At 44.6% G+C, this 15,638-nt stretch overlaps 1 protein-coding gene across 2 annotated transcripts in view; it reads right to left on the bottom strand.

The window, feature by feature from the left end:
* Positions 1-14,553, bottom strand: part of LOC140410996 (uncharacterized) — a 357,930-nt gene extending 343,377 nt beyond the window's left edge. Inside the window, exon 1 of one of the 2 annotated variants that reach the window (XM_072499917.1) lies at positions 14,065-14,553. In XM_072499917.1, coding sequence (XP_072356018.1) covers positions 14,065-14,321 — 257 coding nt within the window. In that variant the 5' untranslated portion in view covers positions 14,322-14,553. Of the gene's footprint in view, positions 1-12,073; positions 12,103-14,064 lie in introns of those variants that run through there. The other variant, XM_072499918.1, reaches the window with a different exon arrangement.
* Between the last annotated feature and the right edge of the window lie 1,085 nt (positions 14,554-15,638).

Genomic DNA, 15,638 nt, shown 5'->3' with positions numbered 1-15,638 from the left:
CCTCCTCCGGGGACTCAAAATAATGGTGCCGGTCCTTGTAGGTGACTCACAGTCACGCCGGCTGCAGCATGCCAAACTTCACCCCATTCCTGTGCAGCACCGCCTTTGCCCGGCTGTACCCGGCCCTCTTCTTCGCCACCTCCGCGCTCCAGTCCTGATATATTCGAACCTCCGCATTCTCCCACCTGCTGCTCCTCTCTTTCTTGGCCCATCTGAGCACACACTCCCGATCAGCGAACCAATGAAACCGCACCAGCACCGCCCACGGCGGCTCGTTAGCCTTGGGCCTCCTCGCCAGCACTCTATGGGCCCCTTCCAGCTCCAGGGGCCCCTGGAAGGACCCCGCTCCCATCAGCGAGTTCAACAGGGTGACCACATAGGCCCCCACGTCTGACCCCTGCAGCCCCTCTGGGAGGCCTAAGATCCGCAGACTCTTCCGCCTCGACCGATTCTCCATCTCCTCAAACCGTTCCTGCCATTTCTTGTGGAGCCCCTCGTGCGCCTCCAACTTTACGGCTAGGCCCAAGATCTCGTCCTCACTGTCAGAGATCGTTTGTCGGACCTCGCGGATCGCCACCCCCTGGGCCATCTGGGTCTCCAGCAGCTTATCAATAGAAGCCTTCATCGGCTCCAGCAGGTCCGCTTTGATCTCCCTGAAGCAGCGCTGGATAACCTCCTGCTGCTCCGGCGCCCACTGCATCCACGCTGCCTGGTCCCTGCCCGCCGCCATCTTGCTCTTCTTCCCTCGCACTTTCTTTGGGTTCACCACCACCTTTTTAGTCGCCCCGCTCCTGGTCCAAACCATACACTGTCGGGGAATGTTACAGTCTTCTTCCCACACCGGGAAATGTCGAGAAAATGACTTAGCTCTGCACAGCCGCAACCGGAAGTCCGCCATCACATTCCCAAGAGCAATTTGACATGGGCAATAAATACTGACCTTGACAGTGGTGTCCACATTCTCTGAACAAATGAAAAGTATGCTCTATGCTGCAATATGAATGGATATGGGGCCAAGGTGAGAAACTGTGGTACAGATCAACTGAATGGAGGAGCATGCCTGAAGGGTTGAATTACCTCATCCCATTCTGAATGTTCCTTTATTCCTCCTGAACATTAAACTTTTCTGGGAATGAAGCATGGACAATCTTTTTTGTCAAAGCTTATAACTGTTTTGTTCAGATGCTGATACCCAAAAACAATGGGGAGAAAGGATTATCCTCTGGGTTAAGAAAGCCAGAAACAGAAAAGCAGATTTTCTGAGATGATGCCGTCCCATTGCAGAGAATGAGAAAAAAGGCAGATCTTTTAGGGACAAGTGCAGTTGTACAAACGTGGTGGGCTCCAATGGTATTTACATCTTTAGCGGGTTATCCGCATCAGATTGGGGTTAGGTTGCTGACCCTCCTGTGTTGTCGGAGAGTATTCTGGGGTGGAGGATTAATTTTCTGGGTGGCCGACAAGCCTAGAAGAAAAGGGGAATTTCGCACCTTGGATTTGTCCTGTGAGAGTACCTTTAAGAAATGGATGTTTATAAATGGGTGTGTATATAAATGTCTGTAGTGAGAGGACCTTGAAGAAATGGGTATTTACGATTGCAGTGATGTCAGAGAGTGGGTGGAGCTGGGCTGTCTGTCAGCTTTTTACTTTTGATTTTGAGCAGGCTGCAGGGTGTGTTTTAGTTTCGTTTTCAGTGTTGGAGCTGAAGCCAGACAGAGCAGGTGTACTGTTGATCTTTCTGCCATGAAAACACTGTCTCTTGATCATTTGGTGAATTCAGAATTATAAATGTTCTGAGTAGTGACTTTAACATAACGTGCTTCTGTTAAAGGTTATGTTTTTTGTAAGTCTTCTGGATGTTAAAAGGACAGCTTACGGATTACTTAGTGTTGTATTCTTTGGGGGTTTATATGAATTAATGGTTCCTAAGATGTTCACTGTATGTTTTAAAAAGGTTAACTTGAGTTCATAGAATAAACATTGTTTTGCTTTAAAAAATACTTTTCAATTTCTGCTGTACCACACCTGTAGAGTGGGCCGTGTGCTCCCCATACCACAATCTATTAAAAGCTGTGGGTACACTTTGGGGTTCTCTAAACCCTGGCCCATAACAAATTGGGGGCTCGAGGGGGATAAAAGTCTATATATTGGATTGGCTTCGTGAACTTATAGACATTGAGAGGTGAGCATATTGCGGTTGCTTTTCACGTGTGGTATTTTAGTTTAAGTAGGGAGTATGTTGCAAACAATGGCTCTTTCAGAGGATCTGAAGTTTTTGGGGGTGGAGACGGTCACACACAGTACCTAACGGACAGAGACTAAAAGCACACTGTTAGATTTGGCAAAAACATGGCAGTTAACATTATCTGACAAAATCCGAAAAGGTGAGGTAATTATGGCGGTGGCTAAGCATTTAAAGTTGCCTGAGATACAGTTTGAATCATTAGAAACGGCAAAACTTCAGTTACAAATTAAACAAATGGAACATGAGAAAGCATTAAAGCAGCTTGAATACGAAAGCGAGAGAGAGGAAAAAGAACGAGAAAGAGAGAGAGAGGAAATAGAGAGAGAAGAAAGGAAAACAGAAAGAATAGTCCGAGCAGCACAAAAACAAAGAGAAAGGGAGATACAGATCAGGGAAAAAGATAAAGAGAGAGAGCTTGAACTTCAGAAAATGGCCATGAAACATGACAGTCAGTTAAAATTGGCAGGTGTAAAGGGAACCGTACAGTTGGATGATAGTGAGAAAGAGCGTCAAATTCAAAGGAATGGTGGGAATCTGTCTAAATATGCCCAAGCATTGCCAAGGTTTGACGGGAAGGAGGTGGAAGCCTTTTTCATTTCATTTGAGAAGGTGGCTAAACAAATGAAATGGCCACAGGACATGTGGGTATTACTGATTCATACAAAGCTGGTAGGTAGGGCTAGTGAAGTGTTTGCATCACTACCGGAGGAGGTATCTGAGACACATGAGGAGGTGAAAAAAATCCATCTTAGATGCATATGAGCTAGTGACTGAAGGTTCCAGACAAAGGTTTAGAAATTTAAAGAAATAATTTGGTCAAACATACATGGAGTTTGAAAAGCTCAAACAGAGTAATTTTGATAGGTGGATAAGGGCTTTGAAAATAGAGCAAACGTGTGAAGCTCTCAGAGAAATTATACTTTTGGAGGAGTTTAAAAATTCAATTCCTGATGTAGCGAGAATTCATGTGGAAGAACAGAGGGTTAAAACTGCGAGGTTAGCAACAGAAATGGCAGATGATTATGAATTAGTTCATAAATCAAAGCTTGGTTTCCGACATCAGTTTCAGCCTGTGAAGGATAGAAACTGGGGACATGAGAAATACTCAAGTGGTAAAGGCAAAGGTGATCTGATGGGAGGTAATAAGAAGAGTGTACCTCAGATTAAAAATGAAATCCAGGAGGGTGGAAGAGAAATGAAAAGTTTCAAATGTTTTCACAGTAATAAATTAGGCCATGTAAAATCACAGTGTTGGTGTTTGAAGAAAAGCACTGGGAAGGCTGATGTGATAAAACAGGATAAGGCTGTGGGGTTTGTAAAGTGGTAAAGGAAAGCCCAAGTGAAGCGAAGGAGGTGCAAAAGATTGTACAGACTGATCAAGAGGTGATTGATAAACTGGTGCCAGATCACTTTAAATAATTTATTTGTGTGGGTAAAGTTTACTCATGTGTATCAGGAGGAGCAGGTAAAGAAGTCACAATTTTAAGAGATACGAGAGCTAGTCAATCTTTAATGGTAAGAGATGAGGAGTTATATAGTTTGGGAAGAATGTTACCAGAAAAGGTGGTAATATGTGGAATTCAGGGTGAGAGGAGTAGTGTTCCATTATATTAGGTAAGGTTGGAAAGTCCAGTGAAGAGTGGTGAAGTGGTAGTAGGAATAATAGAGAAACTTTCTTGTCCAGGAATACAGTTTATCTTGGGGAATGATATAGCTGGATCACAGGTGTGAGTGATGCCTACTGTGGTTGATAAGCCAGTGGAAAATCAGACAACTGAAGTGTTGAAGGACGAATATCCTGGGATTTTTCCGGATTGTGTAGTAACAAGGTCGCAAAGTCACAGGTTAAGACAAGAGGAGAAATCAAAGAGTGAAGCTGAAGTGCAATTATCAGAAACGATTTTTGATCAGATAGTTGAAAAAGAACAAGAACAGGTGGAGGATGAGGCGGATATTTTTAGTTCAGGAAAATTGGCGGAGTTACAACAGAAAGATGTAGAAATAAAACGGATGTATCAGAAAGCATATACGGAAGAGGAATCTGAGTGTATACCAGAGTGTTATTACCGTAAAAGTAATGTCTTGATGAGAAAATGGAGACCTGTACATATGCAGACGGATGTAAAGTGGGCAGACGTTCATCAAGTAGTATTGCCCGCAGGGTATAGAAAGGAGGTGTTGCGAGTTGCACATGAGGTACCAGTGGGAGGTAATTTGGGAATAAGGAAAACTCAAGCTAAAATCCAGAAACATTTTTATTGGCCTGGACTACATAAAGATATAGTTAAATTTTGTCAATCATATCACACATGTCAAGTGATAGGGAAACCTCAAGCAGTGATAAAACCAGTGCCCTTAATACCCATTCCAGCATTTGAGGAACCTTTTACAAGGGTCCTAATTGATTGCATAGGACCGCTTCCTAAAACAAAAAGTGGGAATCAATATCTTTTGACGATAATGGATGTGTCTACTAGGTTTCCAGAGGCCATTCCAGTACGTAATATTACAGTTAAAAAGATTGTGAAGGAGTTACTTAAATTCTTTACTATATATGGACTACCCACAGAAATACAATCGGATCAAAGATCGAATTTTACCTCAAGGTTATAAAGAAGTTATGGATAGCTTCGGAATAAAACAATTTAAATCAACTGCGTACCATCCAGAATCGCAGGGAGCGTTAGAAAGGTGGCATCAGACATTAAAGATAATGTTGAGGGCTTATTGTCAAGATTATCCAGAGGATTGGGATAAAGGAATTCCATTCGTACTGTTTGCAATTAGGGATGCACCTAATGAGCCAACCAAATTTAATCCTTTTGTACTACTTTTTGGTCATGAGGTAAGAGGACCACTTAAATTGATTTCAGGAAAAATTGGTGAGTGAGAAATCAGAACTTACATTATTGTATTACATGCCAAATTTTAGGGAACGATTAACTAGAGCAGGTGAATGGGCTAGACAACATTTAAAAGTTGCATAAAATGTGATGAAACGGCTAGCGGACAAGAAATCTAAAGTTTGTAGTTTTGCCTTTGGAGATAAAGTTTTAGTGTTGTTACCAGTGGTAGGTGAGCCTTTAAATGCTAGGTTTTGTGGACCTTATCAGGTTGAAAGGAAATTAAGTGAGGTGAATTATGTGGCAAAAACACCAGTTAGAAGGAAGACTCCCCGAGTGTGTCATGTGAATATGCTTAAAAGGTACTTTGAAAGGGAAGGAGAGAAAAAGGAGGTATTAATGAATCTAACTCAAAAGTGACGAACCAAATCCAGATGACTGTGAATTTGACATACCTCAAATTAAATTGGAAAATGATGATGCTCTTAAAAATTGGGATAAAGTGTTGAGTTATCTTCCAGAGGAAAAACGAACTGACCTGAAAGAGTTATTGATATCACATGGGCAAGTTTGTAGAGATAAATTGGGAAGTAGTAAAATGGCTATACATGATATAGATGTGAGAAATGCTGTTCCAATCAATCAACATCCAGATAGACTTAACCCTTTAAAATTGGCACAGGTTAACAAAGAGATTGAGAGTATGCTTAAAAGTGGCATAATTGAAGTGGCTTTCAGCCAATGGAGCTCACCTATAGTGATGGTACCTAAACCAGACTGTACCCAACGGTTGTGTGTGAACTATAGAAAGGTTAATACAGTTACAAGAATGGACTCTTATCTATCCCACGTTTGGAGGATTGCATTGAGAAAGTGGGACAATCAGCTTTTATTTCCAAACTGGATTTACTTAAAGGTTACTGGCAGGTACCTTTATCTGAAAGGGCGAAGGAGATTTCAGCTTTTGTGACTCCAGATGGTATATACCAATTCAAAGTTATACCATTTGGCATGAAAAACACCCCAGCCACATTTCAACGGTTAACTAAAGTCCTTTCAGGATTATCCAATTGTGCAGTATACATCGACGATCTGGTAATTTTCAGCCAGACATGGAAAGAACATTTAAAACATCTGATGGAGTTATTCGATCGACTTCAGGAGGGGGGTTTGGTGATAAACCTAGCCAAAAGTGAATTTGGAACAGCCCAAGTCACTTTCCTTGGCCATACAATCGGACAGGGTCGAATGGTCACACGGGATGTGAAACGAACAGTTATTGAGGAGTTTCTGATTCCCTCAAGCCGAAGAGAAATGATGCGATTTCTTGGCATGAGTGGATCTGATCAAACATTTGTCCAAAAGTTTTGTCGCGTGATTGCTCCACTGATGGAATTGCTGAAGAAACATAAAAAATTTCAATGGACGGCAGAGTTTTAACAGGCATTTGACGGCCTGAAAGCTGTGATAACCAATGCTCCTGTGTTGGAGAATTACAAGGGACTCTGCGATCAGATTGAACTAAAGTATCTGACTTTAAAGAGAAATGCCGAGGTGTAGAGGAATGGACGGATCGTGCAGAGACCTTTTTTTTCAAAGAGACTGTCAATCGAGAAGGATTTCAGTTGGAGGAAGAAGAAAAAAAATGGACTCTATTATTATACCTGTTTGCGTGTGTTGTTTTTTGAAACGAAAAAGTATATTTACTGTGTGCATTTCTTAAAGGACAGTGAAAAGGTGAAAAATGAAACCATCTTGAAGTTGATGGTTTATTTTTTTTCTTGGGGGGAGGTGTCATGTGAGAGTACCTTTAAGAAATGGGTGTTTACTACTGCAGTTATGTCAGAGAGTGGGTGGAGCTGGGCTGTCCGTCAGCTTTTTACTTTCGTTTTTGAGCAGGCTGCAGGGTGTGTTTTAGTTTCATTTTCAGTGTTGGAGCTGAAGCCAGACAGAGCAAGTGTACTGTTGATCTCTCTGCCATGAAAAGACTGTCTCTTGATCATTTGTTGCATTCAGAATTATAAATATTCTGAGTAGCTTCTGTTAAAGGTTATGTTTTTTTAAAGTCTTCTGGATATTAAAAGGACAACTTACGGATTACTTAGTGTTGTATTCTTTGAGGGTTGTATTTAAATTAATGGTTGCTAAGATGTTCACTGATTGTTTTAAAAAGGTTAACTTGAATTCATAGACTAACGTTGTTTTGCTTTAAAAAATACTTTTCCATTTCTGCTGTACCACCCCTGTAGAGTGGGCCGTATGCTCCCCATAACACAATCTATTAAAAGTTCTGGGTCAGGTGAACTCCATGATACACTTTGGGGTTCTCTAAACCCTGGCCCATAACAGACTGGAGAGGAGAGACATACCAAGAAACCTCACCACGAAGACAGTAAAATTCAGCAACAGACTTGAAAAAAATGATAGTTAAATATTTCTCCAATGCCCAGCACAATGAATCAACCAATCACTGGATATATATTGGCACTCCTGACACACAGCATCATTAAGGCATAAGCCAGGAAGACACATTAAGATGTAATTTTCTCCACTAACATCTAACTTGAATAAAGTCACCAATTTGGTGCAAACATAGTCAAGTATCTGCTGTATTTCCAATGGGAAGACTCATGAAATAAAAGTTGCATTTTTGTCGCTCCTTCCATGACCTCAGACCTCTCAAAAGAGTTCACAGCCAATTAAGTTAATTTGAAATCACTGTTTTAAAATAGGAAATAAGGCAGCAATCTGCATACAGCAAGGTCACACAAACAATAATGAAAGAAATGGCTGGATCATCTGTTTTAAACTTGGTTGAGGTATTAATACTGGCAAAGTCTCTGGGGCTGTATACAAGTCTCCCCCACCAGTGGGTTTGAAAGCGGGGGCACATTAAATCCAGTGAGCATTGTGCCCACTTCCCACTCGCCAGCCCTTGTTGTAATTTTACCAGTGATTGTGGGGCGGGCTGCCCACCGATCAGTCATTTGGGCAGTTGACATCGACTTAATATCCTCATCCCACTGCCACCAGGATTTAACAGTGGGGGGGATGGTTCAGGCCAAGCTACGTGGGCTGGCAGCAGGCAGGAAGTAGTCCTTCCTAATGGACCCCCTGTGTCATTGAGGTATCCCCAAAGGTGTAACCCCACCCCACCCCACTCCCAGGTTCCCCTCCCACACGCCTTAGCGAAGCCCCAGCGAGATGCCAGACTCAGCTGCAGGCCAGAATCCAGCACCACACACCACCTCTCAACATCACTGCAAAAGCTGCAGTGGCCACCACTGCAGGCGGCATTGCCAGGACTGAGCAGCTGCCAGCCTCTGATTGACCAGCAGGTGAAGCTCTTTCAGACAGGGCTTCCTGATTCTGAGGTCCTGCTTCAATTCAGTTAATAGTCAACTGGTCATTAACTGACTGCAGGACAGCCAGCTGGTGGGGGATGTGTGTGTGTGTGTGTGTGTGTGTGTGGGGGGGGGGGGGGGGGGGGGGGGGGGGGGTTGTGAGCTCCCTCCCACCCTTTTAACTGGTGGTGGGGAGCATGAACTACAGTGCCCTGTTAAATCCAGCCCTGAGAAAACTCTTCCACCGCCCCCAGCGTTTTTTCAAATAGTGCTATAATTAGATCGAAACATAGAAAATAGGTGCAGGAGTAGGCCATTCGGCCCTTCGAGCTTGCACCACCATTCAATATGATCATGGCTGACCATGCAAATGCAGTTTCCAATTCCCGCTTTCTCTCCAAACCCCTTGATCTCTTTAGCCGCTACGTCCAGCTCCCTCTGGAATATATCCAACAAACTGGCCCCAACAACTTTCTGTGGTAGAGAATTCCACAAGGTTACAACTCTCTGAGAGAAGAAGTTCTTCCTCATCTCAGTCCTGAATGGCTTACCCCTTATCCTCAGGCTGTGACCCCTAGTTCTGGACGTTCCAACATTGGGAACATTCTTCCCGCACTAGCCTGCCCAGTTCCAACAGGATTTTATGTTTGTATGAGATTCCCTCTCATTCTTCGAAACTCCAGTGAGGACAAGCCCAGTCGATCCAGTCTTTCTTCATTTGTCAGTCCTGCCATCCATGGATTAGTCTGGTGAATCTTCAATTGGACTTCTTCAATTGCAAGACTGCACACAATACTCAAGCTGTAGCCTCGCCAAGGTACTACATAACTGCAGAAAGACATCCCTATTCCTATACTTAAATCCTCTCGCTATGAAGGCCAGCTTGCCACTAGCTTTCCTCACTGCCTGCTGTATCTGCATGCCAACCTTCAGCTCAGCGACTGCTCCACCATGACATCCAAGTCTTGTTGCACTTCCCCTTCTCCTAAGCCACCACCATTCAGATAATAATCTACCTTACTGTTTTTGACACCAAAGTGGATAACCTCACAATTACCCACATTATATTGAATTTGCCAAGTATTTACCCATTCAACCAGCCTGTCCAAGTCACCCTACAGTCTACACATCCTCCACACAGCACACACTGCCACCCAGCTTAGTGTCGTCTGCAAAAGTGGAGAAATTGCCTGCAATTCCTTTGTCCAAATCATTAACATATATTGTGAACAGCTGGGGTCCCAGCACTGAACCCTGCGGTACCTCACTGCTTGCCACTCTGAAAAGGACCCGTTTATTCCCACTCACGGCTTCCTGTCTGCCAACCAGTTCTCTATCCACGTCAATACATTACCCCCAATACCATGAGCTTTAATTTTGCTCAGTGATCTCTTGTGTGGGACCTTGTCAAAAGCCGTTTAAAAGTCCAGATACACAACATCCACTGGTTCACACATATCCACTCTCCTGGTCACATCGTCAAAAAATTCAAGAAGATTTGTCAAGCAAGATTTCCCTTTAGTGAATCCATGCTGATTTGGATCGATCCTGTTCCTGCTTTCCAAATGCTCAGTTATTTCATTCTTAATAATTGACTCCGGCTTTTGCAGTCAGTTTTTATGTTTTCTGCAAGCTTACTCTCGTATTCTATTTTCCACTTCCTAATTAAACCCTTTGTCCTCCTCTGCTGAATTTTAAATTGTCCTCCTCTGCTTTTTCTGACCAATTTGGGGCAGCACGGTAGCATTGTGGATAGCACAATTGCTTCACAGCTCCAGGGTCCCAGGTTCGATTCCGGCTTGGGTCACTGTCTGTGCGGAGTCTGCACATCCTCCCCGCGTGCGGGTGGGCTTCCTCCGGGTGCTCCGGTTTCCTCCCACAGTCCAAAGATGTGCAGGTTAGGTGGATTGGCGATGATAAATTGCCCTTAGTGTCCAAAATTGCCCTTAGTGTTGTTTGGGGTTACTGGGTTACTGGATTATGGGGATAGGGTGGAGGTGTTGACCTTGGGTGAGGTGCTCTTTCCAAGAGCCGATGCAGATCGATGGGCCGAATGGCCTCCTTCTGCACTGTAAATTCCATGATTCTATGATATGCCTCCTCTTTGGCTTTGACACTATCCCTGATTTCCCTTGTTAGCCATGGTTGAGCCACCTTCCCAATCTTACTCTTGCGCCAGATAATGATATACAATTGTTGAAGTTCATCCATGTGTCCTTTAAATGTCTGCCATTGCCTATCCACCATCAACCCCTTAATTATCCTTTGTCAGCTTATCCAAGCCGATGCACTTCTCATACTATCAAAATTAGTTTTCTTTAAATTCAGGACCCTAGTCGCAGACTTAACTGTGTCACTCTCCATCTTAATAAAGAATTCTACCATATTATGGTCACTCTTCCCAAAAGGATCTTGCACCACAACGTTGCTAATTAATCTCTCTCATTGCACAATACCCAGTCAAGGATAGACTGCTCGCTAGTTGGTTCCTCAACACATTGGTCGAGAAAACCATACATTCCAGGAAATCTTCCTCCATCACATTGCTGCCAGTTTGCTTAGCCCAAACAATATGCAGATTGAAGTCACCCATAATAACTGCTGTACCCTTACTGCACGCATCTCTAATTTCCTGTTTGATGCCATCCCCAAGCTCACAACAATTGTTTGGTGGTCTGTACACAACTCCCACTAATGTTCTTTGTCCTTTGGTGTTCCGCAGTTCCACCCATACAAATTACACGTCGTCCAGGACACTTCCTTCCTATTGCATTAATCTCCTCATCAATCAGCAACACTACCCCACCTCCCTTTCCTTTCCTTATATCTTTCCTGAATATTGAATGCCACTAGGTGCTACATTCCCATCCTTGGTCGCCCTGGAGTCAGGTCTCCGTGATCCCAATTACATCATATCCATTAATGATTGTCAGCAGTTAATTCATCAACCTTATTACAAATGCTCCTCGCGTTCAGACACAGAGCCTTCAGGCTTGTTTTTTTGACATTTATTGCCCTTTTAGAATTATGATGCAATGTGACCCTTTTCAATTTTTGTCTTTGATTCTCTGCCTTCCACTTTTCCCTTTACTGCCTTTATTTTTGTCGCCACCTTACTCCCTCCGACTTCCTGCATCGGTTCCCATCCCCCGTCGTATTAATTTAAACCCTCCCCAACAGCACTAGCAAACACTCCCCCTGGGACATTGGTTCTGGTCCAGCCCAGGTGCAGTCCATCCAGTTTGTACTGGTCCCACCTCCCCTAGAACTGGTTCCAGTGTCCCAAGAATTTGAATCCCTCTCTCTTGCGCCATCCCTCAAGCCACGTATTCATCTTAGCTATCCTGCCATTCTTACTCTGACTAGCAAACAGGACCTTGGTTTCACATCTGAACTGAAAGACAGGATAAGCCTCATTCAAGACTGAATTGCCAATATAGATTATGTGCTCCAGTCATTGGAGTAGTCTTTGAATCCATAATGCCCTGACTCAGTGGTAGCAGTACTACCCGAGCCCTTGCTGACACAATTACATTTTTTTTCCTTATTTTTGTTTCTAAAGGTTTTGCTGCCAGTCAAACATTACCACACAAATATGACTCAACTCTTCCACACTGCCTTAAACACAAATTTGTACGTACAACCTGCATCCCATCTGTTGACTGCCGCCAGTTAAGTTTCCACAACCTTCCACGGTCAAGTACACGGTTGGACTATTTTTTCCATGTTTCAACACTAGGTGATTTGCATACGCAGCAGCTCTACATGCAAATCAGCTGTAGTCTAGCAATCTGAAGAAATTAAACAAATTTACTAATCAGATGTTTAACTGTCACGATTTCAAGATTAAATTAATCATATTTTGGCACGGTGGGAAGGGTCTGGAGATTGTTGTTGTAGCTCAAGACAACGGCTTCAGTCTTCTCAATATTTAAGTGCAGGAAATTGGGGCACATCCAAAACTGGATGTTGGATAAGTAGGCTGATAACAGAGGCAATGGAAGAGCCAGGGGAGGGGATTGTGTGGTAGAGCTGGCTGCCACCCACGTACATTTAGAAACTGACAATATATATATCTTTAAAGTCAGTGAGGTGTTGCATCTAGATGATAAATAAAAGGCAATCTGGAGGTAAGGCGCAGGGGCAGGAAGGGAAACAAATGCAAGAGATTCTCTACCACTGAACAGATGTGAGTGGAACCTGATGAAAACAGTCCCCCTCAGACCAGATATCCGAAGAGAGGTGTTGGAGAAAGATGGCATGGCAAACCTTGGTAAAGGCTACTGCGAACTCAAGAAGGATGAGGAGGCATAGAGTATTATAGTGAAGTGATTTTGATTTGGGCTATTTCAGTGATGTAGTTGGAGCTGAATAGAGACCCCAACATAGAGCAGCAGGAATCTGGCCACAGATTTGGAACTTTCAAGGAGATATAGTTAGTTTACAAGGAGAGAGGGGGAAATTTGTTTTTCAGGCAGTAGAGGGGTTGATAAATGCACATTTGAACAGGAGTATAGTGCCTGAGGATAGGGAACCTTTTGCACTGCCAGCATAGGAGCCAAGACAGACATTGGGTGGTCAGCAGTTTAGTGAACACGAGGTGGGTTCCAAGAACAAGCTGAGTTTGGAAATGGCATGTGGGGAGATCGGAGAGGAAGCAAATTGTGGTAAACCACTGTGTTCTGATATTAGAGGTTGTATGGTAGAACCTGCACTACAGGTTCACCTGTGGCCCCGGCATGCTATCTCCACCCAGGAGGCAGGTTATAAATATGCGTGGCCCCCAGCTCACAGCCATTTCGCCAGCTGCTGGGGGGGGGGGGGGGGGCACACATCTGATACTAATAAAGCCTCAGTTTGGATTCAGTCAAATTGATCGTGCCTCACAGATGAAGTTGGATACTGAGAGCTGGAGGGGAGAGCCCATGTGTGCAGAGAAGGGAAAGAGAGGAATTCGGCCAGCAGAGGTAGCTGATTAGATGGTCTCAGTGACAGTGACACTTTTTCTTGAGTTTATGGAGCTCATTGATTCTATCATGAAAACATAACGCATCTGTACAACAGCATATACTGCGTCCCCCTCCCCCTCAGCCAAACCTCCCCCCAAATATCTTTGACTGCGCCCATTCTAGACTGTCCCATCACCTCCTCCTCGTTGGCCTAGCTGAAGCGTTTAACACAGTTTAGCACATGGTCCCCTCTACTGTCCGGCATGATGTGATGTTGAGGTGCGTCGGACTGCAACAAGAGTGCCCTCTCCAAAATAACAGAGCTGGAGTTAGTATACAAACACTGTGAGTCAGCTCATTGATGCAAATAAATACAAATGTGGTTTTATACTCTTGGACATTTATCTTAGCTTGCCATTGACAACTCTATTTCCATTGCTACACCGGGGACATGTTACAAACACATGACACTGCCCTGTCCGCATTCTCACCTCAGTGGGAGGACAGTTTAATGATCAGAGAGCCGGTTATTCCAGGTCACCCTCCCCAACCACAATGAAGCCGCTGGACTCCCCGGTCTGCTGCGAGCCTCAACTTACCCGGAAAGGGCTGCGGTAAATGACAATAAACCGAATGTGCCCCAGCAGATAAATAAAAGAATTCAGGAGAGAAGAGGTTTTTACATGTTGTCTTTCGGCGGGGTCAGTGGCGGTGTCAACGGCACCGACGGCTCGCTGGGCTTTTTTTTCTGTCGCCAGCTCCCCCAACTTTTCCTCCTGGTGCGGGCGCCCTGGGGGGCCGGGGGGCTGCCCGGGGGGGCCGCCTCCTCCTGGTCGCCGCTCGACTTGCTGCGGTGGAAGACGCGGCGGATTTTCTTGCCGATCCCTTTCTGCTGCTGCTGCTGTCTGTCTGGCGGCGCCCTGCCCGCTGAGCTCTCCATCCCGCCAGCCAGCCCGCGAGGGAAGGGGGACCGAGCAGTCAGTCACTGAGGGACAACGCACACTACTTCAGCTGGACTGCACGAACTTACGCCAGTGCATCTGGACCTCCCGCTGCTTCTACCTGGGCAAAAAAAAAACCCAGAGAGAGAGGGGGAAATAAACAGCTCACTTCATTCCCTCTTCATGATTCGACTGCCAAACCAAACAACTGACTGCTGTTCAAACAGGCATTGCGACATGTGGAGAGCGAGAGAGAGAAAAAAAATACATCAGCTTTCCAATTTCCCGGGAACTGCTCTCTTCCCCAAACTTGGCTCACGGCCTCCTTTTCTGTTTACTTATGGGAAGCACCGCCACCAATTGTCCAAACAGTACAACAACCAAGATCATTCCCTCCTCACTCCTGCCCCCCCCCCCCCCCCCCCCAAGTGGATAGCAAAAGTTTATTCCACTTTCGAATAATCCGGGGAAGTGACAGTGGAAAATTCCCAAAGAGCATGAATGAACAATAGATATTAGTGACCAATGCTGAACAGCGGGCGGGGGGAGAAGAGGTCATGATCCAGCTCTGCTCTGGTCAGACTGCACCTCTGATCCAGTCCTGGTCACCAAGAATCCAGGGAGACATTCAAGGGTTGGGCTCATTGCAGAGAAAATCTCTTAAGACTGGTGGTTTCCTGGCAGCAGAGGTCTGAGTTATGGGCAACACTCAAAGAGACTTGAGGGTTTTCAGCCTGAAGTAGAAGCACCTAAGACATATTGTATAATTGGTTAAGACTTTCTGAATGAGTTACTCTGTAAGAAAGATTTAAATTAAACGGCGAGGATAGAATTCAGTGGCATGTGAGCCTACTCCGCCATTCATTATGATCATGGCTGACCATCAAGTTCAATACCCTGATCCCGCCTTCCCCTATATCCCTTGATCCCTCAGTACAGTGCTAGTAGTAAAAGATACAATATTGTTACAGGCTATACTCTTCCATTCTATGCTTGTGTCCTACAAACTTGCACGAAAGGCTAGAAATCTAAACAAAGAAGTTTGATGACATTAAATGTCTACTGGGTTGATTACAGCGCTTACTTGATTAGCTCTTCTTCAAACAGCATAGCACAGCGATTAGCACTGCTGCCTCAGAGTGCTAGGGACCCGGGTTTGATTCCTGCCTTGGGTGACTGTGTGGAATTTGTACGTTCTCCGCATGTTTGCATGGGTTTCCTTCCGGTGCTCTGGTTTCCACACACTGTCCAAAAATATGCAGGTCAGATGGATTGGCCATGATCAATGGGGTTACAAGGATAAGGAGGGGGAATGG

The sequence above is a fragment of the Scyliorhinus torazame genome, chromosome 4 (genome assembly GCF_047496885.1).
Source record: "Scyliorhinus torazame isolate Kashiwa2021f chromosome 4, sScyTor2.1, whole genome shotgun sequence".
Classification (NCBI taxonomy): Eukaryota; Metazoa; Chordata; class Chondrichthyes; order Carcharhiniformes; family Scyliorhinidae; genus Scyliorhinus; species Scyliorhinus torazame.
The sequence above is the reverse complement of the archived record's forward strand: the minus strand, read 5'-3'. Positions and strand labels throughout refer to the sequence as shown.